Genomic DNA, 26,754 nt, shown 5'->3' with positions numbered 1-26,754 from the left:
TGAAATGCAGTATAAATAAAGTAGATGGACCACTGAATATAAAAATAGGGTGAGAAAAGACTATGGAGATAGAAGAATTCTGTTATTTGGGAAGTAAAATTACTAAAGATGGATGAAGCAGGAACGATATAAAATGTTGAATAGCACAGGTGAACAGAAATATAATTAGCTTACACAAAAAATTAACTTAATGATCAGAAAGCATTTTTGAAATTTTATGTTTGGAAATTAACTTTATATGGAAGTAAAACTTGGATGATTGGAGTACTTGAGAGGAAAAGATTAGAAGCATTTGAAATGTGATGCTATAGGAGAATGTTAAAAATCAGATGGGTGGATAAAGAGACAAATGAAGAGATGTTACGGCAAATTGATAAAGAAAGAAGTATTTGGAAAAATATAGCTAAAAGGAGACAACCTTATATGCCACATCTTAGGGCAACCTGGAATAATCGCCTTGATATTGGGGAGACAGGAAGATGGGAAAGATTATGCAGGCAGGCATGTTTGGAATATGTGAAACAAATTGTTAGGGATGTAGAATGTATGGGTATACTGAAATGAAACGACTGGCACTACCTAGGGAATTTTGGAGAGCTGTATCAAACCAGTCAAATGACTGAAGACAAAAAATAGTATACAATGTATTTACCCACCGAGCTGGTCTGATGGTGAACTCATCATTGCAAATTAGCTGATTTTGAAGTTAGGAGCTAAGATTCAAATCCTAGTAAAAGCAGTTACTTTTATATGGATCTGAACACTAGATCATAGATACAGGTGTTCTTTGGTGGTTGGGTTTCAATTAACCATACATCTCAGGAATGATCGCGACCTGAGACTTTTCAAGACTATATTTCATTTACATTTGTACTCATCATCCTCATTCATCTTCTGAAGTAATACCTTGAGAAAAGAAAACAATGTATTTGAGTGAGAGAAACTTAGTGTCAGGGAAAAAACCATTAAGCGAGATCTTGTCGAACTGAGAGGCTGAATACTGTCTTAGTAGTTAATTATAGCAAGTATAAGCACTTTTGCAGGAAGTATCCAGTGTTTAGGCTATTCTTTAGTTTTATCTTTGCATCATATATGTTACTAATATCTGAAGATATGAATGCTGTCAAATTGTTTAAATCAGATTTAGTATTAAAATAAAATTACACAAACCCAGATCAAGAAATATTTTTTTGAACACTCAAAGGGATCCTTCAACTTAGTTGAAATAGTATATAACACAATGTGTTGTACTAGAAAGGGAGTACATTAATTTGTTGCTTTGTATTATTTGTCCCAGTCTTTCTTATGGCTCAGATGCATGTAAAATATCTGTGATACAAGAAGTACAAGTCTTTGCTTTCTCTGAAAGTAATGATATTCACTATTCACTCAGTCCCTAAGTTAAACTAAGTAAAGGAGTCAGTTTTAGGACTGGGTATTACTTTCATTTTGTTAGACTTAGCATGCTAATATGCCAAGCTCAGTGACAAAGGCAATTGGTAATCAGTGCTACCCAGCAAGTGTGGTATGGAATTTGTTATTTCAGAGAATGACTATTTTATTTTTGTAACTAATAACTCATACCAGATTCCTTACAACCATTATGGTATGGTACTGATTGTACAACAATAAAAGGATTTTCTAAACACTTAAAAATGGACGCCATAATCAAAATACAAAAAAAAACTAATGTCACTGAAAAAAAACTGGGTAATAGTTCAAAACAGATATAAATAAATATTTTTTGGAAGAATATCGCATAAATTTTTAAGTGAATAATTTTATTTATCTGGGTTTTTATATTTTATATATATATATATATATATCCTTACTAATATTATAAATGTGAATGCGAGTTTGTTTGTTTGTTACGCTTTCACGCAGAAACTACTCAACCGATCATCATGAAACTTTGTACACATATTCTCAAAGGTATTGCCAAGGACATAGGGTACTTTTTAGTAAAAAAAAACAATATTTTTTTGGGAGGGTGAAAAAATTTATATTCGTAGGTATGATCATCCGACAAAAAATTTGACCAAATTCAACGCCATCTGGCTTCCAGTAAGTAAATGAAATAAAGTACCAATCGAACACTGTAATACCGACGGTTAAGTCACTATTCAATCGAGTATAGTGCTTCTGCTGTTTCGAATCCTTCTATATTTATTGTTATTCTTCTGTCACTTCTAAGCAATACTAAAACTTTTCCAGTTTTTAAGGTTATGTACCTGTTTATTGTTTTACTTCTAATGCTATTTTCAGTTTTTAATCTGTTTTTTTTTTCTAAAATGCCTCGGAAGCGGGAATCTAACCTGTATAGGGATTCATCACGGGCCCGGGCGGCAAAAGTTGCTCGAACTCAAGAATCTTTCGCTCACGCAGAACTAAGACGACAACAAGCGAGGCGAAAATGTGCTTTGAGGGCTGGTGAAACAACTTCTCAGAGACAAGAAAAGTTACATAAGCAAGCTGAACGCCAAGTACCTTAAGAGCAGCTGAAACGCCAATTCAAACACAAATTCGTTTAGAAAGACAAGCTGAACAGCAGGCAGCTATAAGAGCGAGAGAAACTCCAGAACAATCGCAGGCGAAAAGAATCGTTCATGCAGAAATGCAAATTGCGCGCCGTTGAAAATTTAATGCGTTACAATTGGTCTGTATTTAATAATTCTGGATTTCAATATGATACTTCACTTGAATACCACAAGCATTCTTTAATTGGTATTGGCTCAATGAATAGAAAATGTCAGCATTGCGATGCTTTGAAATGGAAAGATGAAACTGCTGGAATGTGCTGTTCCAGTGGTAAAGTTTCGCTTCCTTTACTTGGTGAACCAGATGAGTCTTTGAAAACTCTATATTTAAGTGTTACAGATGAGTCAAAGCAATTTTTAAGTAAAATCAGAAAGTACAGCGTCATTCACGGGAACTGGATGTTTTTAAAATAGTCATAAAAAATTGAATATTTACTTTAAAAAAGTTTTATTGGTACTGAAACACTTGTTAAATCAAAGCATTTGTTACTTACTCATGAACGAAAAATTATGTCCGGCAAGTGATGTCCATTTGGGCAATACATTGTTGTTATATGTTATTTTTACACGGACTTGAATACTAGATCGTGGATACCGGTGTTCTTTGGTGGTTGGGTTTCAATTAACCACACATCTCATGTATGGTCGAACTGAGAATGTACAAGACTACACTTCATTCACACTCATACATATCATCCTCTGAAGTATTATCTAAACGGTAGTTACCGGAGACTAAACAGAAAAAGAAAGAATACATTGTGTTGTAGCCTTTCACGGTAACTGGCCTCAATTCTTTGCAGCATGTCTACATCAATCTGGGTGACGTGATGACGTCCTCCAATGTACGCGGTTTATTGCCGTACACACGCGATTTCAGAAAAACCCTCACAGAAAAAACTACTCAGAAAGGCAACTACTCAAGTAGTGATGCCTCAAGGAATGTCTACTACTACTCCAGGAATATCGCCGAATCTGGAAACGATCCGTCCCGGAAACAAGTTACGGAGAACAGCCATCGTTGCCCTCGCTGTGTGCGCTGTAGCTCCATCCTGCTGGAATAACACATTTTGAAAATCGATTCCCCGGTTTCGTAACTCAGAGATGAAAAACGTATTCAACATCGCAATGTAACGATCAACTGTTACAGTTACGGCAGCGTCATTTTCTTCAAAAAAATATGGTCCGATAACACCGACCTTTCCTATTGCACACCAGATAGTCACCTTTGGGCTATGAAGTGGTCTCTCGTGAAGCTGATGTGGGTTTCTTTCTGCCCAATACCGGCAATTCTGTTTGTTGACGAAGCCATTCAGATGAAAATGGGCTTCGTCACTCATTAATAATAACAAATTTTCATTTTCTTCAAAAATGGTAAGTATTTGTCGACAAAATTGTAATCGCTGCGTGAAATCTTGCTCGTTTAACTGCTGCACGACGGCTGTCTTGTAAGGATGGAAATGCAGGTCTGTATGCAGAATTCGTCTTACCGTACTTGTGCTCATTTGAAGCGCTGCTGAATGCCTCTGAATGGAGCGGCGTGGGCTTCTGACAATGGCTTCCCTTACTCGTTCGATGTCCTCCAGAGTGCTAGCAGTTCGTCGGGGACCCGGTGGTTTTTTCTTCAATATTGAACCGCTTGTTCGAAGGTTGTTTACCCATCGCAATTTTGTGTTACGAGAAGGGACACTTGCATTACGATGGATATTAAACTGACGGCGGAAATCTCGCTGAACAGCAGTTACGGATTCGTCATTTCGCACAAAACTGTCATACGCGTACAGGCGTTGGTCTAGCGTCCACGGCTCCATCTCAACGACTAAAATGTAAATGCTATGAACAAAGGAAACGTCAGACACCAGCCACGTGTCCCTCCCACCACGAACGCCAGAGTACAACCCACTTCAAAAACATCCGGTTCCCGTGAATGATCCTGTATAACTCTTGCTTCCAAATGACATCCTTTGGAGTAGATAAAGAGATAAGTTGGTGAATATCACCAACTTTTACTGTACAAGAACAGATATATCATCACTTTTTTGTTGGATCACTTTTTCTAGCAGATAATGAACAGCATAAATTTTTGCAGGTGTATTTTATGGGTGATGAAGAAAGTGAAGTAAACCGTCATTGTCAGTATATTGAAGGAGTTGAAAGAGATACAGTATTGAAAATTCAACGAATGTTACACAGCCACAATTTGTTGGTAAATACCTTTAAAAGTGCAATAGAAAACTGGCCTCCAGATAATTACATAGTGGTCATTCATGATCGGACTCCACGTGGTGAACATGAGGCGTTATAATGCATCGATGATTAATGAAGTTGCTGTTTTGGTTACTGGTGACCCATGCTCTCCACGAGACATAGTGTTATGGGCACATGATAATATGCTGAAACGCATAGCCGATACTCATAAATTTTATGATGCTTTGCAATATCTGTTAATTTTCAGTAAAGGTGAGCCAGGATAACATTTCAATATTCCAGTCATTAATCCAACAACAAGACAGCCAGTTCCCAATAAAAACGTTTCCTGCATGGATTTTTATGCGTATCACATGATGCTTCGAGAGTACGACTTCAATCTCCTTTCGTGGTCAAGGCAAATCTTTCATCAATTCTTGGTAGATGACATAGTTGCTCGTGTATTTCGTTTAAAGGTTCACCACGAGCGAAGCCGCGGATAAAAGCTAGTATATATATATCACTAAATTATTTCAAACATTTTCTATGTAACACTTTATACTTGACCCTTATTTTTTCTATTCATTATTAGAAGCTGTATAAGTGGTACAAGCAGTGACCCTAAACGTAATAGATAAATAAATCCTTTTATCATTCAGACATAAGAACAAAAGATATAGCTTATTGGGAAGTTTATTAATATTTCATGCATTAGTCATGCAATTATCATAGTTTAATTTCACCCATCATAAATTAAAAAAAATTAAGAAGATAATGATAAATAAAAGAATATAATTAAAAATAAAAACTAAACACAAAGTATCAATAAAATAATACAAAACATAATAAAATAAAAAAACTATCATAAAATATCAATAAAATCACAAAACATAATATTAGTCATAAAATTAAAGTTACACAAAGTTAACAAAATAATATTAATTATAAAAATCAAGAAGTATCACAGTCTAAATATACTTACATAAAATAAAAAGAATTACATGTAAACGGTTCCCATAAATGTAGATCTTAAAACATGCCAAGATCAGATATGGATAATTTATTAAAATGCATTAGTAAAATCCCCAATTTAATATGTTTCATATTGAAGCTTAATCTGCAAAAAAGCACATCAATTGTATAAAAACCTCTGCCAATAGTATTATAATGATTTACATTATTTCTTAACAGAACTTAAGGAAATAAATTTTTAATTCCTACAAGTACTTCATACATATACAAATTAATAACAATCATAATTTTGATTTATAAGGAGCAAAACCTCCAGTAATTCTGGTACTCTTTTTTTCAAAAATTAGAATCACTAAGTCCCACCCCATAGCACTGAATAATTAAGTCATATATAAGAGATTCAAATAGTATAAACAGTTGCATCATCAAAGCAGTTTGTTATATAACTTTTTAGTCTATACAGTATAAATTTGAATCTTGTAAGCCTACTAAGTAAATCACATCATTAAAACTTAAGTAAATATTATTAGAAACAAAAATAACTTCTAATGTCTAGTTGTCATTAATAAAAAATTCATTATCATAAACCACTTTAAAACATCTTCAAAAGTAACATTTAATTATGAGTAAGTGCTCAAAACTATTACTAAAATTTAAGATTGTTATGTCAACAAATACCAAAATTTTTGAAGAGTTCCAAGTCACATAAATAATCAATTATTTTTGAGAACGATATTGGCCCAAGTATTGGCTAAAGCAACAAAGGTTTTACCGATATCTGATTAAATCGCCTCCTTCATGTTGTTTATTGTCAGACAAAATATCTTCCAGGTAATAATCCTGTAAACAACAGTACTAATCTTCCTTAAAAAAAAAAAAAAGTAGCATGATCAATACAAATTCAGTGGTAGACTCACCTTCTTCAGTAGGTTCTGAGCCAAACTTTTGTTCTCATTAGAATACAATTAGTTTAACAAGTTCATACATGTCATCTGTAGTAGATTTACTTATAATTGTAGTACTTCTACTTTACCAGCACACAATAGTCGGTTATACTTTTCTTTTAGTTTAAGCTAAACTAAACTAAACTTTTTATTTTAGCTTAAACTAAAAGAAAAGTATAATTGACTAATGTTTTAAATAATGAGTTTTTTTATGTTAACCAGTTTTTTAATAAGTAAAAATTCTATCACAGAAATTGCTAGATCAGAGATCTAATCATTCATCTTTTATCCTAAAGTTTCTAGGTTCAAGTCCTTGTCTGGCTTGACATTATTCAATCACTGTTAATTTCATACATCATTTTCTTGTACAAGTCATCAGATAATTTTTTTAATACCACCCCTTATGACTCAGTATTGAATATAAGTTAATTTAAACTTTGATCTAACTCTCTTATCTCCTAAACTTGTGAGACTACTTAACTTACTTATGACTGTGAAGAGAAAGGAAATCTTTAACAAAATTTTCATTTAAAAACTGCTTCATACTGTTTATAATAAATTTTCTATTATCACAGGTACCAGTGTCATATGGAAATTGTTCCCTGAGGTTAGATCCTACATAAGATGGCTTACATTCAAATAATGTTATTCTACGAATTTACATTAATTAATTTATTTCATTTAATATAATGCCTTTCTTTTGTAGCTTAAAAGCTTTCTAAATTTTATTTAAATGAAAATTCCAAAACAGTATTGATTACAGTACATTAGAAATTAACTTTCAGTGATAAACTGCTTTGCATTGTATCACCAAATTCTAAACAAAAACTGTAAAAATATTTAAATTAATTTTCGGAAGATGTATTTAATTTTGTTGACAATGGAATCTTCATCGTTCAAAATGAGGTTAGATTAATCAATGAAGATAAGAATTTCTGTTATTTAATATTATTATTATGGCATTAATATTACTTTCTTGTCTGCTGGATTTACTTTTAAAACATATAAGATTCTATTTATTTCCAATTATTAAATCATACTGAATGAAGTCTCCATTGAAACTACCACTTTTTTATTATATTAATGAATTCAGCTCCACTATTTTAAAAAAACTGCATACAAGACTAGTTTGCTCTGGGGGTGTCACATTCTATGACAAGCAGCCTTCTTAAGCAAACACGTTTGGATACTCAGCAGTGTACCTACATCTATAAGATGCATAAAAATTTCCTAAATTAACTGTTCAAATAATTGTGAGAATTAAATAGCTGTTCTTTTATGGATTAAGTTATTTTTCTTTGTAGTGTAGTTTTCCGGTGAGCATTTAAAGTATTTCACAATAATTACTTATTTCTCATTATTTAATGCAGTGCAAATATCTTTATATTGAATGCAATGGACTGTCTTTTATTGGATCTCATAATTCTTCAGCCATCAACTTTTATGATGGCTGTAAATGGAAAATTTAAATAAAATTTCCATTTACAAAATTGGATTTGTTTTCATTTACTATTAAATTATGCTGAATAAGGCGTTAAATAGTGGGTTTTATGTTGATGAACTTATCTTATTTTTAATGTATTTTTATTAGAAGTATTGTTGTCTGAATGAAATATTACTTGACTCCTTAATCACTAACAGCAGCTCACAAATAAATATTAAAAGTAAAGTTGGACCTGTAGCACACCATCTAATAATCTGACAAGTTGGAACAGACAACGTCTACCTACTCCATCCCTCTTTTTCTTTATTTCTATGCGTTGTTTCCTACATATAAGAAATGATTTAAGCCAGTTATCAGCTATGTACTTATATCATTGTAGAAGGATTTCTTGTCAGTTTTTGTGGAAGAACAAAATTCACATAAACACTTTACTTAGATCTAAAATCATTTTCTTTTCCTCTTTCTAAACTTTTATTGTTCTGCTACCTAGTATTATTTTCATACAAGTTTGTGATTTAATAGTCTCATTTTTTTATTTTGTGTAAATTGTTTGTTTTTCAGCATATGGAAACTACTTTGTTTCAAGTAAGACAATAATGCAATTTATTAGTGGGGCAAACATTTATGTTTATTTTTTAGAAAGCTAATTATTGAATCTTTTTTTTTCCTTTGTGATTAGTTTTTAAAATCAGGGATTATAATTTGTGAAAATTTGATTCTTTGTTACACTTCAGTCCCTTATTTTGCAATAACTTTATTTCCAATAAATATCTTTAATATATATATATATGTATATTCAGGGTGTTCAAAGAGTGACACAACCTTATGGGAAAATGAGTACGTTACAATAGTTATTAAAAGTGGCCTCCATTGTGCGATTCACATAATTAAATATGACATCACACACTCTTAAACACATGTAACGTTTATTGAGGAATTGCAGCATCACATCGTTCAATTTTGCTCTGCAATTTGGGAATGGTGTGAGGATGAGTTTTTAAGCCCTTAAGGTATACCTACAAGAAAATGCCAAGAAGGGATAAATCACGATATTTAAGGAGTTGTGGCCCCTTCGATCTCCTGATTTATTTACAGGGCCACAACCCCTTTGAAATCACTTGTCCATGAAAACACTGATCCAAGAAAGTCATAGTATTGTTGGCTGTATGATCTGTAGAACTGTCCTGCTAAAACCACATATACTCTAGCCTGTCTGTATGTAGCTCTCACTGCTTCACTGTGCCATGAAAGAATGTCATGAAAATTTGCCTACATGAATTGAACACCAAACATCCACTTTTTGTCCATGCAGAGGAGACATGTGCAGCTGATGTGGATTTTATGTACACCAAATGTGTGAATTCTGTGCAATTATGTATCCATCAAGGTGGAACCATACCTTGTCAGACCAAAACCAATCACAGCGTTCTTTCCCATCTGGCGTAACAGATGACATGAACCACTGATAGAAAGCTACATGTTTTCCAGAGTTTGCAGGTAACAACTCGTGATCAACACAAATTCTGTATGGATGCATCTTTAAACACTTGTACAATATCGTGTGGGCACTACCAATGGAGAGAGCACACTGACTACATAAGCATCGCACAGACTTCTTGAGACTAGAAGAATATGAAGCTTGCATGTCAAATTAATTTTTTTGGTGTTAGAACTTTCAGTTTACCACTTTTAGCTGGATCTACCACATTCCCTGTCTCTCGGAACTTGTCGTACAACTGCTCGATGGAGGTCTTGTTTGATGCATCCACATCGTACTGAGGAGTACTTCTACAGAAGTACTCCTCACATCGTACTTCTCTGTGAGGGCATTCTGTTTCTAGGCATAACTGGCACATCTAATGTATTGGGAGACAATGAGTATTCTCTGCTGCATTGTTAACCCATTTTTCCTCTATTAAATCTGCAGCAAAAGAAGGCAACAATCTTCCATAAGGTTTTTTTCTCCCCCCTCCCAGAGCCAAACCCACAATTAAGTATAAACTTAGCTCTGGGAGGTACCATCGCCTCTAGTCATCCAGGAGGCAACCCTGGGCTCAGCTATGCCATTCCTAGGGCCCCATCCAGATAGCAGAGACTTGGTCTTTTGTGCCTTGCCTCAAAAGAGGAGACCACTGGAGAGGTTCCCTCATCAGGACTCCAGTCTGTCAGTGTCTTGCCTCTAATGGGAAACCTGCAAGGGGATCCCCTATCGGGACTAAAGTCTCAACCTCCCCCCTGGCAAGGACTCCATGTCTCATCATTGTTACCCATCCAGGCAAGCCTGGATGAACGACTCCACAGGAGGCTATCCCTCAGGTCACAGAAATAACAGACGTCTCCATCAGTACCAGATAAATCAGTAACCTGTGTTGCGCTATCAGTTAGAGCAGCAGGCTAGCGTATATTTTCTAGATGTACCAGTTCATCACCTGCTATCACTTCTCTCTCAAATCATGACTCTTAGGCTCCTCAGTCTGAGTGGCCTTTGCAACAGTCATGGCCAAATCCTGTGCCACCAGTGTCTGTGAGGCCCTTTTTGCCATTTGAGGTATTCTCATCCAAATATCTTTAAAGCCGTAAATTCACTGTGCGTGTTCAACCAGCAGCTTGGTAACCTCCTTTATTTCAACTTTAGTATTCCCAGTCCAGAAGACTTCAGCATCCAAGCGATCAACTTGAACTAGCATAGCAATCAGTTTATCATAAAATGCCTCGGCACAGGAGAGCATCTCATGCTCTAGCTCCTAGTCTTTGTCTTCATCTACCTCCTCTAACTGGTCCTAATCATCCCCCAACTCACTGTCTGCCCACAAACTTCTTCTCATTCCCTTCCACAGAGGGAGAACTGTAGTCGGTGCTTCATTGCACGTCCTCACTGGCAGGAAATCTGTCCTGAAATCACCAGCATCTCCACTATCATCACTGGAGGCAACGGACATGGAAGCCGAAGATCGCCTCCTATGTAGTATATCCATGAACTTGTCTTCCTTCTGCTTGGCCTCCAAGCAGAAAGCTGCCAGTGTAAGGTAAAATGTTATAAAAACTCCTAAATGTCAGAAAAACTGATTCCATCAATAATTTCATAGAGTATCTGTTAACATTTTTACATGAGAACAAGTATTGTACAATAAATGAATTTCTAACAAAACAATAATTATGGTTGTTGATCTTAATATCAGCTAGTTAAATTAATTACCTGTAGAAAATTTTATTGGATATATTCTGTGCTGTGGCAGATGATCTTATGACCTACTGATGAGGGACTTGAAGTTTCATCAATTTTATCTACTTAAATAAATGTATTGTGAAATAATTATTGGATCCTCTTCTTTGTGTTTATTTTATTATTATTATATGTATTATATTTAAATTTTGTTTATGCTTATCAAATGCTGCCTACCACCCTTTGGGACCAAAGGTGTTACGCACGAATAGAAATTAAATAAATATTTGTGAAGGGGTATTGAGGTTTCATCTAATGCTGACTTCTTTTCATTCTCTATAGTATAGATATACTTTATGTCATAAGTAAAATATGTTTTTGTATAATGTTAAAAACTGGTTTCCTTGTATAGATAAATAATTATATTAATTTGGAGAATATTTAAAGTATTGTTTCTTGATCAATAGATACATGCATTCAAGGCCATCTTCAAACAAGTAAGATGTCCTTGGAAGCTGATTTTTCAACTTGGCGTAAATAAGATGGAATTGGATTCCACTTTATTTAGATTACTTAATTAGGATTTCTTAAAAACAAATATCCACTTACATACTGATCCTTTATGTATTTATTTTCTATTATAAAAAAATTACAGAAAGAGAAAAATTATGTTTAAATTATATATAAATAATTAAAATAAATACACAGATGAGCATTATTAACAAAAAATTACATAAATAATAAAACAATAAAACCCATAAGGGAATGATGCAAACTTAACTGTAACTGATTTGATCCTTCGGACTCAGAACTAGACGAAACACATTACAGATTACTTTTATACTACCTATTCTTACCTAAGGAAGGATCTTATGTAAATGCATATTTTTCCTTCTCCCTCTTCAATGCCTTATTCTACTCTTCATAGCTCAGTGAAAATTTCTTTCCGAGATAAGATTTGTTTTCTTTTAATGGAGCTATACACCTACCTATCCTTTCTGTTAACATTGGCCAAATTCTTTTTTTTAAAGACTTGGTGCTCTAGAATAGATAAGCCTAGATATATTTTTTCTCCTATTTTTTAATGATCAACTTTGTAACAGCACAACTATGATTACCAGATGTATTTACATAATGGGATCATGTTTAAGAATTCAGTCCCATACAAATCAATAACATTAATTATGTGAAACAAATAAGTCTTAAAACTTTCAACACTACGAGATAACATAAAATACTGTGGTAAGCGGTAGTATACAACTCTGATATGGAATATTAAAATCTAAAAAAAATAAAAAAAGCCTACTTTTCAGTAAATTTTAACAAATAAGATAAGACTAAATAATCTTTATAAGATACCAGTATATCTTTTAAAAACAGCTTTATCAGAAGAGTAGAAAAAATAAAAATATCTATTTTTTAATTTCATTCATTTTTAATGACCAAATGTCCATTTATGTAACACAGGTTTAAAATTCCAAACATCTGGATGAGACATATGAGGAGTAGAAGTGAAATTACTAGTGCTCCATTTAAATATTGGTAATATTCCACCTGTACCTGTGGTTGGTCCAGCAATACCAATAAATCTAAGTTTAAGGAACAGACCAAAATTTGTTATCTTTGCATCTGTTGCACCTGTTGGACGATGACTTTGAGCTTTAAATTCATAAGTACCATTTACAGGATTCAAATCACTTCTAGCTGCTATGGCTCCACTTGCACTGTACGGAGGATTGCATTTGCAATGAGCAAACGGATCATGTTGATAATCATTTGAACGCATTAAATTCATGAAACTAATCATGTCTGTAACATCAACTTGATCACGACTAAATATTCTAGCTCTAGGAGCCCCTTCATGTGAAAACCAATTACCAAACTGTAAATATTTTTCTTTATAACCTGTAAGCTCATATATATCCTTGTAATATGGAATATTATAACTGCTCCAATAACCTTTATTTATTAATACTTGTGTTAAATCATTAGCTACCACTTTCTTTGGTATTTGTTCCAGAACCCAAAATGTACCAGCCGATGGTGGCTGTCCAGTTTTAAACTTTTTAAAATCTAAAATCATCCATTGATTATTATAAGTACCACTATTATATAACTTAAAAATATTACTCCATGTTTCCCCATCTGATGCCAATCTATTGGCTACTACTGCACGTATATTTCCCAATACTATATTTTCAGGTTTAATGTTATTCCACAAAGATTTGTTGAATACTTCGTTAGTGGTCTCTGTTGTAGCAAGTCCGGAAGATATTAAATAGTAATCATCCATTGATGCTATTGATCCAGGATAAGAAGAGAATGATATCTCATATCCAGGTATTTTTTTAGTAGTATTTAATGTTTTTTTATAGTTTAAACTATATTTTTTCTGCATTCTGAGCATAGTTTGGTAATAAGTCCATGAATTATGCCCAAAGTAAATATCTTTATAACCAGGAAGTATTTTTATTAAAACTGAACAATGACCATCACCTGTAACATAAATACATCACTAACAACATCACTGATGTCATGAAAAGTTATTAAATGAAATATAACAATGATAATTATCTGTAAAATTATAAAAGAAATATTACATCTATAACTTCTATTTATAATTTCTTTAACTAACAATCAGGAATTACAAAATTAAACTTAAAAAAAGGTTTCAGACATTATTAACTATTACACTATAAAACAAATAAATCAACTATTTAAAAATTATGTTAACTGACTACCAAAATTATGTGGAAATTCTAGTAAATGTTTTCAGAGGTAATTATGCAGCATCTTCTTTTGTGAAATTATAAGTAGCTCTCTTTTGAAAAATTACCACCAGTAATTTCAGTAGAGAAGGTGCTAAATGATGTGCTCTGAATAGGTTCCTATGGTCATATATCATTTCCATGTAATTTTGAAAGAAATTTTCTAATAATTTTGAAAGTATATTGTTATGATCGAGCATACTGATCAATCGTGCATATTATTATGCACAAATAAACCAGTATTTACAAAAATCAACTTTGAATCAGAAACATATAAAGTATTGTCTTTAATAGAGTTTAAACAAAAAATAAAAAAATCATTACCCATCCATGACTGAAACAAATACAGTTAAAAAAAAATTAAATGAGCATTGTCAATAACATTGACACCTTAGACCTTAAAAAATAGCATGTGCCCTATTTAGGGCATACAGGAACTGAGTTTGTGTATTTTTTGTAATGGCTTTTAACAAAACATTTTTAAATGTTTGGATTTATATTGATTTCTTTAATTCTGATTTTGTATTTGTTTGTTGGATCATGTGTAAATTCTAACAATATATTTGCGGATATATTCTAAAATCATATTTGTTAAACTTTTTACTGCTCTTAGATAATATGCTGCAACATCTTTTATTGTAGTTAAATTCTTTAATAAATTGTTATAGGGATAATAACAAAAAAGAAAAAAAATTAATAAATAAATTAGACTCTACGTATTAATATTATAATACAGCTTCATTATAGTTGATTGTTAAATTATATAGTTACAGAACTAATTACATAATACTTATAACATGAAATATGTATTTAAAGTTGAAAAAGTATATAAATTAAAAAGAAATGAAAATATATCCTTGGTTTAATCTAATTTAAAAAATACATCACAAGATGAAATTACTGATTTAAATACATTTAATTTAATTAGACTGCATGGCAGTATAAGGATTGCCATGCCATCTTTACACTGGCATGGCGATCTAAGGATTTATAAACCACAAGATCTACACCAGTTGTATATATAAAGGGCACACATCTGCCTACCAGTATCAAAACAAGAAAACTGCAATTAGCACATTTTTCATTTTCTTAGCAGTAGGCATCATTGTGGCCTTCCTTAGCACATCTATCACAGACCTCTGTTTTCAAGCAACATGTTGAAGTGTGAGCATACCCTTGGTATTTAAAACATCGTTGAGGGTTGGGAATGAAAGGTCGTACTCAAACTGAAAGATAACCAATTTTTATTTTTTCCGGTGGTACTGGAAGATTGAAAGTCAGTATAAGAGAAGGTGTTGGTTCTTCCATTCCGCTCTGCCTTTTCATTATACGCTTCACTTCTACAACATCTTGGGCACGTTGCTCATCAGCTATTTCACTGACATCTATCCATAAGATCTTGGCAAAAAATTACCCCGAAACTCATATTTAGGGTTTTGTGGCATTCCGCACTTATATTTATATTGCCCATATTACAGAGACGTAAGATAGATCAAATCTGCTCATCATTAAATGTTTCAATCAGAATCGTTCCGTCACGTAATTTTCTGATGTACTTTGGGGAACCACTTGCACCTGTTATAATTTTGTTTATCAAGAATGGCGACACCCTTTGCAGGGAGCCACCTTGTTTATTTTGGAGAACAACGAATTGAATATATTCATGTCTAATGATTTGTAATTCTCTTCTATAGGACTTTTATCCTCATCAAACAAAGCTGAACGAGGCCTCTTCACAAGACTATGTTTGGTGTTTTTTTTCAGATGAACCACCAACCATCATAGTATTTGTATTTCGAACTGAAATTTTGGTCCCATGAATACCAGTGATAAAACGGACAACTCCAGCAGAGCGCACGTGTACTGGAGCTTAAGCTAAATACAACTGGGTTCATCATGGTGCCCAGAGGACATCATTCGAGACTCACTACATACAGCCATTCACCCATGGGCACGATAGTTCCCACCTTGGGTTATGGCTGTGTTTTGTAAGATGTTGCAACACCACCAAGTGTAAATGTAAGAAATATCAGCGTAGGATGTTGTGTAAGTGTATATGTTGTAATTTATGCAGTGTTCTTGGTGTAGTATATGTGTATAGTGTAGTGTTCTGCAGCTCAGTGTGTAGTGGAAAGAAAAGCTGCAGAGGCTAGACCCATGGGACGCCATGAAAACATATTATTTAGAGTTAGTCATAATAGGAGATTTTTTTTTACGTTATTTTTTCTGGAGTTATTAACTGATAAATAATCAACAGAGAGAAGCAAATGGATTTAACATAATCATTCTAGTAAAATGTTTTGAAAAATCTATATAAACAGGTTCTTTGAATTATCTATGAATAGTTTTTGTAAAAAAAAAAGAAGAAAAAAAAAGTGGATTAAGAAATTTTAAGCTTCTGTTTAAATTTACAGAACTAGGTTACTGTGTTATAGCACAGGTACATGTACTACAGGACCAACCATATCTAACTTCAAATGGAGTATGGCATGGGAATGGTGTATAAGTAAATGTTAAAATGAAATTTAGAACTAAAGATAGATAAAGATTAATGCTTTCATTTATCCAATGATTTCTATCCACACAGATCTTGAAAATGACTGCATAAATTTCCAAGAAAATAACAAAATAATCCTCCTGTACATAAAAGTGCTATAATTTAAAATATCCTGTTTAATCTCAGCCAATATTCTATGAGGTATATACAGACATGTAATTTAAATGGATGTTTTAATTACTGCATTTTTATACTGTAAGAAAATAGCAGTATTGTTAAAATATTTAATGTTATACATTACAGCACATAATTTAAATAACATATTAAGACAACTGTATTCTTACCTTCAACTTCTGTTCCACCAAGAGCACTATATAAATCTGTTAGATCATAGAATACACTCAACCATAATATATCATTCCATTGAAGGTAATTTTTTGAAACTGCATTATATCCACGATAAATTCCTTGAATTTGTAAATAAACTAATTGTAACTGATGCCAGTATGAATCATTTTTATGATGAAACTGACGAGATATCCATTTTGAATTACTTTTTAAAAAAATTTCAACTTCTTTAACAATTGATTTATTCATAGTAGTTCTAAAATCATTTACTGTGTTGTACCACTGGCTGTAAATAAGATCACTTGAAACATTACCTTCAAGGTATCCTGCATGAAATGCCTGTTCACTGTCACTAGCATTTGAATTAGTTTTTATTTCTATATATGCAAATCCAGTGTTATTGATATCATTTTTATATATGCATTTGGCTATCCAATTTTTTTCAATTGTGAAATTAACAGAATTTGAAATTTCATGTACTTTAATTTCATTATTATTGGTATTTGTTGTATAAAGCATAACATCTTTTTCACATTTTATGAGAACAATTAGCTTAAAAAAATATATACCGAAACATATGTATTTTAATAGCATATTTTTGTAATATTTAGACAAGAAATGTTCTAACAGTTAAATTGTTGAGATGTTTTAGCAATTTATATTGTAACCAATCTCGCAAAACACTGCATTACTTTAATCTGAAATCAAAGTTCATTCTGATAAGATTTAATATTTAATACACTGTATTAATGTAGATTTAAAAGTATAAATTTAATTATGGGTATAATTATATCATTTAACTTAATACAATTCCTATAGTGTTATCATTTTATGTTAATCTGTGCACGAATGAGCTGGGAATCTTTCTTTTAATCTGGTAGTACTGCTAGCAACAATCTCTAGTACTCTATTTGCTAGTTTACCTAACTACAGTGAGCAAGATTAATATACTATACCTAGTTATCTCTGAGTACTGACCAGAGCTAATAATTCAATTAAAAAATACTGTAATAAACACAAGCATGAGTATTCAAATAAGATTAACTATTCATTTAAATGGATTGGAATAATGATCCACACATTGAAGCCGCACCTGCCTCTGAAGGGTATCAGCATCTTGTCAACTGTGACTTCAGATGACACACAATAAACTCTCTGGCAGTTAGATATGAACCTGGAAAATATTTCTGATATTGCTGCAGTTTTGTCCTTCTTCTTTCTTTGTGCAAGCGTTTCTGCCCTTATCAAATTTCAGACTGGCAGTTAACACTAAATATCATTTTTCTGACATAGTAGCAAAACAAATTGAACAATTAAATGAGTCTTTAGAGAAGACGGACAATCCATTTGCTTGTCATTTGACTTTAGAACAGAAGACAGTACCACAAAAACTCAAAAAAGCATTTATTACCTCTTTATTTGTATTCCTATAGATACTTTTGTTTGTATTCTCACTTAGTTTTGGTATTTCAGTTCAAAGTTTTTTGTTATTTATCATAATAGCATCTATGATTTGGTCATCAAATAAAAGATTCCAAACATCAATTTTTTTTGGTTTGTGTTGGGGCCGTGAATTCCAGGCAAACCTGTTCTAATAATATTTCTAGCAAGCGTTCTCCCCTTAGTAGGGGATGGAATTGAACTCCATACATTGCGAGATCCAACTTGGTTTTTCTTCAACCGTTCTAAGAAGTGGTCAGGGTAAACTTGTGGAATGTTGTCTGGAGCACAGTTTTCTTCATCTGAGGAGTCTGGCTGAGCGCAGTGAAGTTGGTCACGATCTAGTCGAGGTTCATGATCTTCCAAATGTTCCAACTCTTCTTCATCAGACAACACATAGTGCAGGTTCTTATCCAAATCATCGACTTCAACAGAACCATCAGATGGTGGTTCATCATCACTTTAATAGTCCAACAATCTACAAATCTTTCACTGAAATCCAGGTCAAGAGTGTTTATTGGGCTACTAGAACTTGGGCTGTCCATTTTAGTGTAAACAAAAAATATTTTATTATATAGTCACTAAAACTACCAATTATCTGTTAATAGAAATGCCAGTCACATACACCTCTACGAAAATAACACCAGTAGAAACACTTGGTCACACAGACCATGAGATTTTAACAGACAATTTATCAAGGTTACATGGGTCACTGAAACTAAACAATAAATATTCTTGGGGGTTGATGGTGAAGAGGGAGTTAGGTACATTGCAGGCTGGGCATCTTGCACTGGATGTTTTCACAACAAAAACAAAATCCCATAGTGTGTGTGAGAGACCACGGTTTCTGTTATGTTAAAATCATGTACACATTTATGTATGCAAGGAATATGACCACAATTTTTTAAATGCAATATTATGTAGAATAATGTTAATCATAATAAAATATATGTTTGATGTATACATTATATGCTGCATTTAAATTACTAAGAATGAAATTCTTTTAATACAAAACAAACATCTGCTAACTGTGTAATCCCAGGTATTATCTGACACACTGCTGAAAAACAGTTAAGGAAGCTGTAACTCACAGGCTGCCTATTGGATTTTGCTGCATTATATCATAATTTGTAAGAAGTTTATTCAATTTTTTAACTGATTAATTAAATTCATCTGTTAAACAAAATGAATAATTTGCAATCTTTTTTCAAATGCCTCAAGACATAGCACTGTTAGTTTTGTACTGACCAAGGCAAATATGTTGCCAAATAATTGTTTTTTTTTTTTTTTTTATTTTGCAAAGATACTAAATAGCTATTTAGCTGTTTAGACAGCTGATAAGTGCACTTGACTTACTTAAAAATTCCTTCCCATACTTGAAACTGTGAGGTATATCAAACTTTTCAGCCAAATCCCCAGTGGAGTTTATTGCAACAGTATAAAACTGTTTATTTTTTATTATAAATTTTTCTACCCCTTTTAAACTATAAGTTAAATCATAAAGATTGTCATATTCTCATTTAACAATTTTCTTTTATGTTTTTGTCGGGCATCTTTGAGTGGAAGCCATGTACCAACCAAAAACAAAAATGATTAAATATTAATGTTAAATGAAGAAAGTATTGAATGATAGGCTTCTTGGGTTTTTAAAGGCAGGGGGAGTATTAGTTAAAAGCTCTTTTGAAAAAGCTTGAAAGAAAAAAATTACATTATTTTCATCCTAATTTTTCTTAAATCAGTAAATTGAAGTACGCAACACTTATACTCATAAACAATACACAAACTCAATGAGTACTTATTAAAGTATATCAATTTTTAACTAAACAATACTAGTTACTCCTGTGGTTCTGCCATGATATTTCAATCTGTTTTAAAGCTCTTTTACAGGAAATTCAATTTAATGTATGAAAGTAATATAAATTAAGGATTACATATAAATTGTGCCATAAAAACTAGGCAAATAATTAATATTTGATCAGGCCGTCTATAGAAAGTCCATCATTATAAAGGAGGTAAATAAGAATTGATGGATGCTTATTTAATAAATTGATCATGCTTATTAATAATATTAATTGTGAAAATTGATAGAAGACTCTGTTTACCTCATTCAGTAGGTGAGATTTTCATTGCATTTACTAATGATAATATAACATCCAACTAGATAACAATGCAACAAAGAAAAATTACTTAATTGATAAAAAAGTTATTCATTTACAAACACTACGTTTCGTAAGCAGAACACAGACATAGTTTATAGATCTCAGTGATTGCGCTTTCGTTAAGTATAGACAGTTACGCTCCGACGTATCCTTGAATCCGGTTCTTTAAACGAACTGCGGAATGAATCATTAATCATTAATGTTCATGAAAATATTTTTATAGTTCCAATAGAGATTAGTATAACCTGCCAACAGATCGCATAATCGATCATTCTTTATAGGAACTAAATGTAGGTTCTCATCAACATTATTAAGTTTCAAAATTCTTTTTTAAAACTCAGATGAAAGGCTAACTTACCCCAGACCTGTTACACTACTAAGATAACCGACTCCAAGCAAACACATTTGCATAATCAGAAGACTAATCATCTATATACTACACATACATTCTTAAAAAAGTTTTTTTTTCTTTAATGACTAAGTTATTTTTCTTTTTTGTGTAGTTACATTATTATTTAATGCAGTGGAAATCTTATTGAACTTCGTAAATCAATTCTTTTGTTGGTTCTTATTTATTATTTAGCCAAACTTTCCGTTTACAAAATTGGATAAATCCCTTTTTAAATGATGCTATAAGAGAAATGAATGAATGCCAATGAAATTATCTCTAATTTACTTTTATTAGAACTGGATTATATCAGTATTGTTTGAATAAAATATTGATTATTTAATCACTAATAGTAGCTCACAAACAAATGTTAAAAGTAAAGTTGAACCTGTAGCACTCTAGCTAATAGTTTAACAAGTTAGGGCAGACAATACCTACTTACGCTTCTACTGCTCCCTCTTTGATTTTATTTCTGTGCACTATTCCTTCCTATGATGTATGATCTAAGCCAGCTATTAGCTATGTATCTTACGCTGCTATTCATAAATCTTTTTGGAAGATAAAAATTCACAGTCAAATTTGAATTTAGGCAATGAAAACTGCTCTCTAACAAAATTTATGGGAAATATGGAAGAAAATGTTTATGTAAATACTGGCTATTTTTAAGCAGACTACTCGGCTTCAAGTAAGATTAATGGGCCAAATATTTATATTTTCTTATTATTTTTTACAACAAATTAACAATATCACAAAACTTATTACTATTTATAAACCTAATTATTAATTCTATTTTTCCTTTTGATTAGTTTTAAGCATGGATAAGATAATTTGTGAAAATATTGCTATGAAAATTTATTACATGTCAGTCCCTTATCCTGGATATCTTTAATTGCTGCTGCTTGAAAATATTTATTAAATGATTACTCATTTTAGTTGATTGTTCCATTTTGATTGAAAAATCAAAAAGATTGAAACTTCATACTACCAAGTTGTCATAAGATGACCTCTTGCAATGTTTAGCCTTTTGGCTCTATGCACTTCTTCATGATTTGTGTAAATTTTGTTGTAGCTTTTTTTTCAATTTTTCTTTAAATTAAACATATTTTTATATTAAATTTTGGTAAATTTTTGGATATCAATTCATTTCTTGATGGGTCTCTGCTTTTCCTAACAAAAAAATTAATATGGATTTTATATGTATATAAATAAATCAATTTGTTATAGTTCAAAATAGGTTCATTTGAGTTGATCATATCTGAGCAGTCTAACTTTTCTACTTTAATGTTAATTTATTCTTTTAGATTGCTGGATTGCAGTTAAAAAAAATTACTGAATAAGAAAAAATAAGAATAACATATATTATTTCTGAAGAGGTACATGAAGTTGTCTAATGCCAACTTCTGTTCATTCTCTGTATGATGGATATACTTTATGTCACAAAGGAAATATGTTTATATATGCTGTCAACTGTTGCTTATGTAGGAAAATAGTTATATCAATCTCCAGAATATTAAAAATATTGTTTTCACTGGCCAGCAAACATGTTTCCAAGCCCATCTTAAGCAAGTAAGATGAAGATTGCGTTCATTTATCATTTAATCCAGCTCATTTCTTTTAAAATAGTTATACGTAGCATGTTGAGCTGTAACAATAACAAATAAATTAAATTAAGTAAATTTGTAACAAGTAAGAAAGAGTTGGTATTTTCATACGCTGAAAATATGTCATTCAACTCATCCTGTGAAGCAATACCTCCTAACTGTGGGCCCGGAGGTAGATCAAGAAAATCGAAGAACGGTCATTTTCGCAACACAAGGAGACAGTTGTAGAAAATTTATATAGAGATCAGTGTTCAAAATACGAAATATCTACACATTTAGTGCATCGGTTTAAAACGTAGTTTTTTTCCACGACTCTTATTTACCTCTGCGCATGCGGCATTTAATTTAGTTTTAGCCACTTATTTGGTGGCGCTAGTTTATGCTTCAAATTTTACCAAATCTAATATATATGGTATCCTTGATTCAGTTATATAGAAGTAATTCTCACCATCGTCAGCAACCTTGATTTACATTCATTGTTACATGATTTCAAAAAAATTGATATACAGTCATTATTTTATATCGGTATATTTAATGATGTACATGGTAAATTAAAATATTTAATATCATGTACATAGGTTTTAGAAGCAAAACTATCATTAAAAATATTTTATATTACCTTCTGAAATTTTGCTGTACAATTACTTTTACTACGATTAATATACCATTGGCATGTATTTTCCCGCCTGTTTGTGTGGCGGGAAGTTGTGGGAGGGTAGTGTCGGTTATACGCAGTTGTGATTTCCTTGAGTTGTGTTAATAATTTGTATCTAAATTTTCATTATTTTAATCAAATTTAAGATAATAGAATGTGTGATAATACTAATTGCGATATTTTGTTGCGAAATGATGATGAAGTTGAAGATTTAAATAACGAAGAAATTGTAATGACTGACGAAGGTGCTAACTGTACTGTACCAGATCTGAACGAAGTTTGTGATCTTTCGCCAGATGAAGTAAATAAAATATTATCTGAACTGAATGAAGAATTACCTATTATTACTTCAGGGTTTGAGTCACAAGAGAATTTAGATTTTGCTCAACCATATCTAAAACTAAATTTGACCAAACACGTAAGTACTTAAGTATTATTTACTGAAATTATTATAAACTGAAAAAAAGAAATGTTTTGTAACTCGTACTACCCTAGAATTTATAGATAAGCCTAAATTGCTTAAGTAAATCCCCTTTTTGAGTTTTTTTAGTATATATGTGTCTTACTCTTATAAGAAAGCTGCAGAGTTAAGCAATATAGTATGCAATACAGAACAATACTGTACGCTATAAAAATTGTAATGCTGCAGAATTTGAGACTTAAGGTAGCTACACTTACCTGCAAACTTGACAAGCGTGCATGATCAATCATGCACGCTACATACATTTTACGTTTACACATACGCTTTATACATTTTGTATAAGTAGGCTTTAGTGTCTAGGATAATTTTGTGCAATTATTTTAATTGTACAAGCCACTTGATGATGGATTGAATTTGAATCATGTAAGCTTGGACAAGCTACACTTGTTATCAAGTGATACAGAACGTGTGTACCAAGGCCATACCAGCTTGTACAAACGTCAGTCATGAGTGAGCTCTACAGGTGTCATCATGTCTAGTAATCAGAAGCAGGTCAACCGAGAATTGCTGGATGTCATGCATACCAAAATCAGCTGTCTTTGGTGAATTAAATCATCAGAGTATCATGGTAGGGCGTAGAAGGATTTAGCATATCATATGTTATTAAGTAAATATAGATTTATTGATAAAGGTGCAGTTAAGATAAATGCCTTCAGACTATAGAAAAGAAAAGAAAAAAGTTGAAGCATCTCATCACTGGCATGGTACAAATGAAATATATGAACCTTCACTGTCGTACTACCACTTATTTGACTTTTTGGGAGATAAGAGACTGAGAAGTTCTTCATCCAACTTGAATGATTGAGAAGTATGCTTTATAATATACAAACACACATTTCCTTGTTTTTATTTTTAATTTTTTACACAGAACTTCAATACTCGCATTTTTAGTTTTTTAATGACCAAAGCTTCGTTGTCACGGCACTTGTCCTTCATTGGCGGAGCAGTCTGTGAATTGTCTTACTTGTTTAGCGTGAAATGGTATATCTCCAGTGATATGAAACCTTTGTAAAGGGGACATATTGGAATCCTCTGATGTTAAACCATGAAGGACTGCCATTTTCGGCGTAGGCTTCATGCACAGTTAACATTAAATAATTATGCAAAACACAAGTTTCTGTTACTATTTTATCAATTTGCTCTAATTGCAAATTGATAGCAATGTGAAAATTCTAAAGTGTGCTGTCAAAATCCCAAATACATTCTCAATAATTTGTTACACTATAGATAATCTGTAGTTGAAAATCTTTTTTTCGATGCAGTTTAAATCACTTAGTACGGTTTAAACATATTCCTCAAAGGAAAAGCATCATCTGCAATGAAAACAGCAGTTTACGTGAACTATTTGCGACTTATTTTTCTCTGAATGTTAAGTGAAATACCTTGTAGTCTCCTAAAATATTCTGTATTCTGAAGAACACCTCCATCTGACACTCTGACATCCGTACCGAAATCAAACAAAATAAATCTATAATTTGCATCCACAATGGCAAATAGCACCATACTGTGTTTATGTTTGTAATTTTAAAAAAATAAGTCACTTCCAGCTGTAGGAATGATCTCAATATGTTTTCCATCCAGGCAGCCAAGACAGTGTGGGAAATTCTACCTCTTTTCAAAATCCCTCGTGGTGATCCAATTATCTTCAGTTTGTGGGAACCAGAAGAAATCTAAACATTACATTACAAATATTGTTTAAAAAACAATTTAACATTATGGTAAAAATTACATATTATACTGTTTATAAGAAAAACATATCCTTTTTATTAATAAATACTTTTGATCTCAATTTCCGAAGAAGTAGTAGAACATATTATTAAAACTGTAAATTAATTAGCTAGCAACAGAATTATCATAATTAAATATTATTATTTTCAGGAAGAAGCTGGAAAACAACCAACTCCCTCTACACAAGATTCGAAGGAATCTGTTCAGATAAATGAGCCAACTACTTCAACAGCACAATACACATGTACTTCACCTGAGGAAATCCCTGTTCAGTCAGTTCCCAAAAAACCACCTGCTAGACCCCCTAAGCGAAGTTATGATAAATGTGATTCTGTGCTAGAAAGAACTGAACATTTAAAAAAACCTAACTTGAAACAAGATCGTTACAATTTATTAGGTAAAAGTGTGGCTCTAAGAATGATAGATATGTCAGATGACAATCAAAGATTAGTAGCAGAAAAATTAATTAATGATACTTTATTTATGGGTGAAATGGGTCAGTTGACTATATCACAGTCTATTTGTGATTCTGTTAACAGTGTGCCTACATCTGAAAATCTAAAAAAACCTAACTTGAATCAAAATCGTTATGATTTATTAGGTAAAAGTGTGGCTCTAAGAATGATAGATATGTCAGATGACAATCAAAGATTAGTAGCAGAAAAGTTAATTAATGATACTTTATTTATGGGTGAAATGGGTCAGTTGAATATATCACATTCTATTTGTGATGGGACAAATCATAAATTGTGTTTTCCAGTAAATGAGAGTAGTGACAATTCCAATCAATCACTAGCTTCTTATTTTTCAAGTTTCAGAGATGTCTAATTTGGTTTTTAATATTTTGTGTCAAGTGTTGCACGATTGTTTTTACCTTTCTGTAAAAATTATAAGTTGTAATAAAATATTTGAAAACAACAAAGGCTTCACTTACCTTTGAATAATTCCTTTTTAGCAGCTCGTAAATAGCATGGCAGGTTTCAGGAACTATGTAACTCAGTGCCTTGGTGAAATTAAAGTTGAATATTTTAGGTCTTCATAATTCCTGGTCGTGAGAAATTGTAATGTTGCTGTTAATCTTTTGTGGGGGGGTTGTAGCTCCTTCTCATGATCGTATACGTATTTGTAATTAAAGGTGTTACGAGTGACAAAAGGTTCATATAAGTTTCTTCATTCATTCTGAGATAATTATGCCAGTTGTGCGGATATATCTTCAATTCCCACAGCAGATTAATGTGGGAATAGATTTTTCTTTTAATTAACCACTCTACACTACATAACATGTTTCTTCTTTTGCATTTTCCTCTTATGGACAAGGCAAAAAGCAGTCAAAGTAATTGCATCGTCATCCGAGCTCAACGTCAACCTAGTGCAAACTGGCGTTTGTTCAAGAATACTTGCATCAGGTGGTGTTGAAGGGAAATTTTCCATGCTTGTACAAAAAG

The 26,754-nt window shown here is 32.2% G+C and overlaps 3 protein-coding genes across 4 annotated transcripts in view; 1 reads left to right on the top strand and 2 right to left on the bottom strand.

Annotated features, from left to right (window-relative positions):
• Positions 1-11,849: 11,849 nt before the first annotated feature.
• Positions 11,850-20,629, bottom strand: LOC142326782 (putative phospholipase B-like 2). Its single transcript, XM_075369483.1, has 3 exons — positions 20,400-20,629; positions 16,854-17,555; positions 11,850-13,740 (listed from the first exon to the last, which is right to left on the bottom strand). The coding sequence occupies exons 2-3, from the start codon at positions 17,449-17,451 to the stop codon at positions 12,680-12,682; spliced, it is 1,659 nt and encodes a 552-aa protein (XP_075225598.1). The 5' UTR covers positions 17,452-17,555; positions 20,400-20,629; the 3' UTR covers positions 11,850-12,679.
• Positions 20,630-21,189: 560 nt separating this feature from the next.
• Positions 21,190-26,754, bottom strand: part of LOC142326781 (phospholipase B-like protein D) — a 51,683-nt gene continuing 46,118 nt past the window's right edge. Inside the window, exon 2 of one of the 2 annotated variants that reach the window (XM_075369481.1) lies at positions 21,190-22,486. In XM_075369481.1, coding sequence (XP_075225596.1) covers positions 22,440-22,486 — 47 coding nt within the window. In that variant the 3' untranslated portion in view covers positions 21,190-22,439. Of the gene's footprint in view, positions 22,487-24,960; positions 25,252-26,754 lie in introns of those variants that run through there. The other variant, XM_075369480.1, reaches the window with a different exon arrangement.
• On the top strand, positions 22,994-26,163 carry LOC142326780 (uncharacterized). The gene is made up of 2 exons (XM_075369479.1): positions 22,994-23,518; positions 25,460-26,163. The coding sequence occupies exons 1-2, from the start codon at positions 23,255-23,257 to the stop codon at positions 26,135-26,137; spliced, it is 942 nt and encodes a 313-aa protein (XP_075225594.1). The 5' UTR covers positions 22,994-23,254; the 3' UTR covers positions 26,138-26,163.

The sequence above is a fragment of the Lycorma delicatula genome, chromosome 6, assembly GCF_047948215.1.
Source record: "Lycorma delicatula isolate Av1 chromosome 6, ASM4794821v1, whole genome shotgun sequence".
In the NCBI taxonomy this organism is placed as follows: domain Eukaryota; kingdom Metazoa; phylum Arthropoda; class Insecta; order Hemiptera; family Fulgoridae; genus Lycorma; species Lycorma delicatula.
Note: the sequence above shows the minus strand (reverse complement) of the source record. Positions and strands in the feature narration are given on the sequence as shown.

What these genes read in the sequence shown, in the direction of transcription:
- LOC142326780 (XM_075369479.1), top strand. Translation starts at nt 23,255, where the DNA reads ATGTGTGATAATACTAATTGCGATATTTTGTTGCGAAATGATGATGAA. An exon ending in AACTAAATTTGACCAAACAC is followed by an intron (nt 23,519 to 25,459) that starts GTAAGTACTTAA and finishes TATTATTTTCAG; the next exon opens with GAAGAAGCTGGAAAACAACC.
- LOC142326782 (XM_075369483.1), bottom strand. Translation starts at nt 17,451, where the DNA reads ATGCTATTAAAATACATATGTTTCGGTATATATTTTTTTAAGCTAATT. An exon ending in TGGTGGAACAGAAGTTGAAG is followed by an intron (nt 13,741 to 16,853) that starts GTAAGAATACAG and finishes TTTATGTTACAG; the next exon opens with GTGATGGTCATTGTTCAGTT.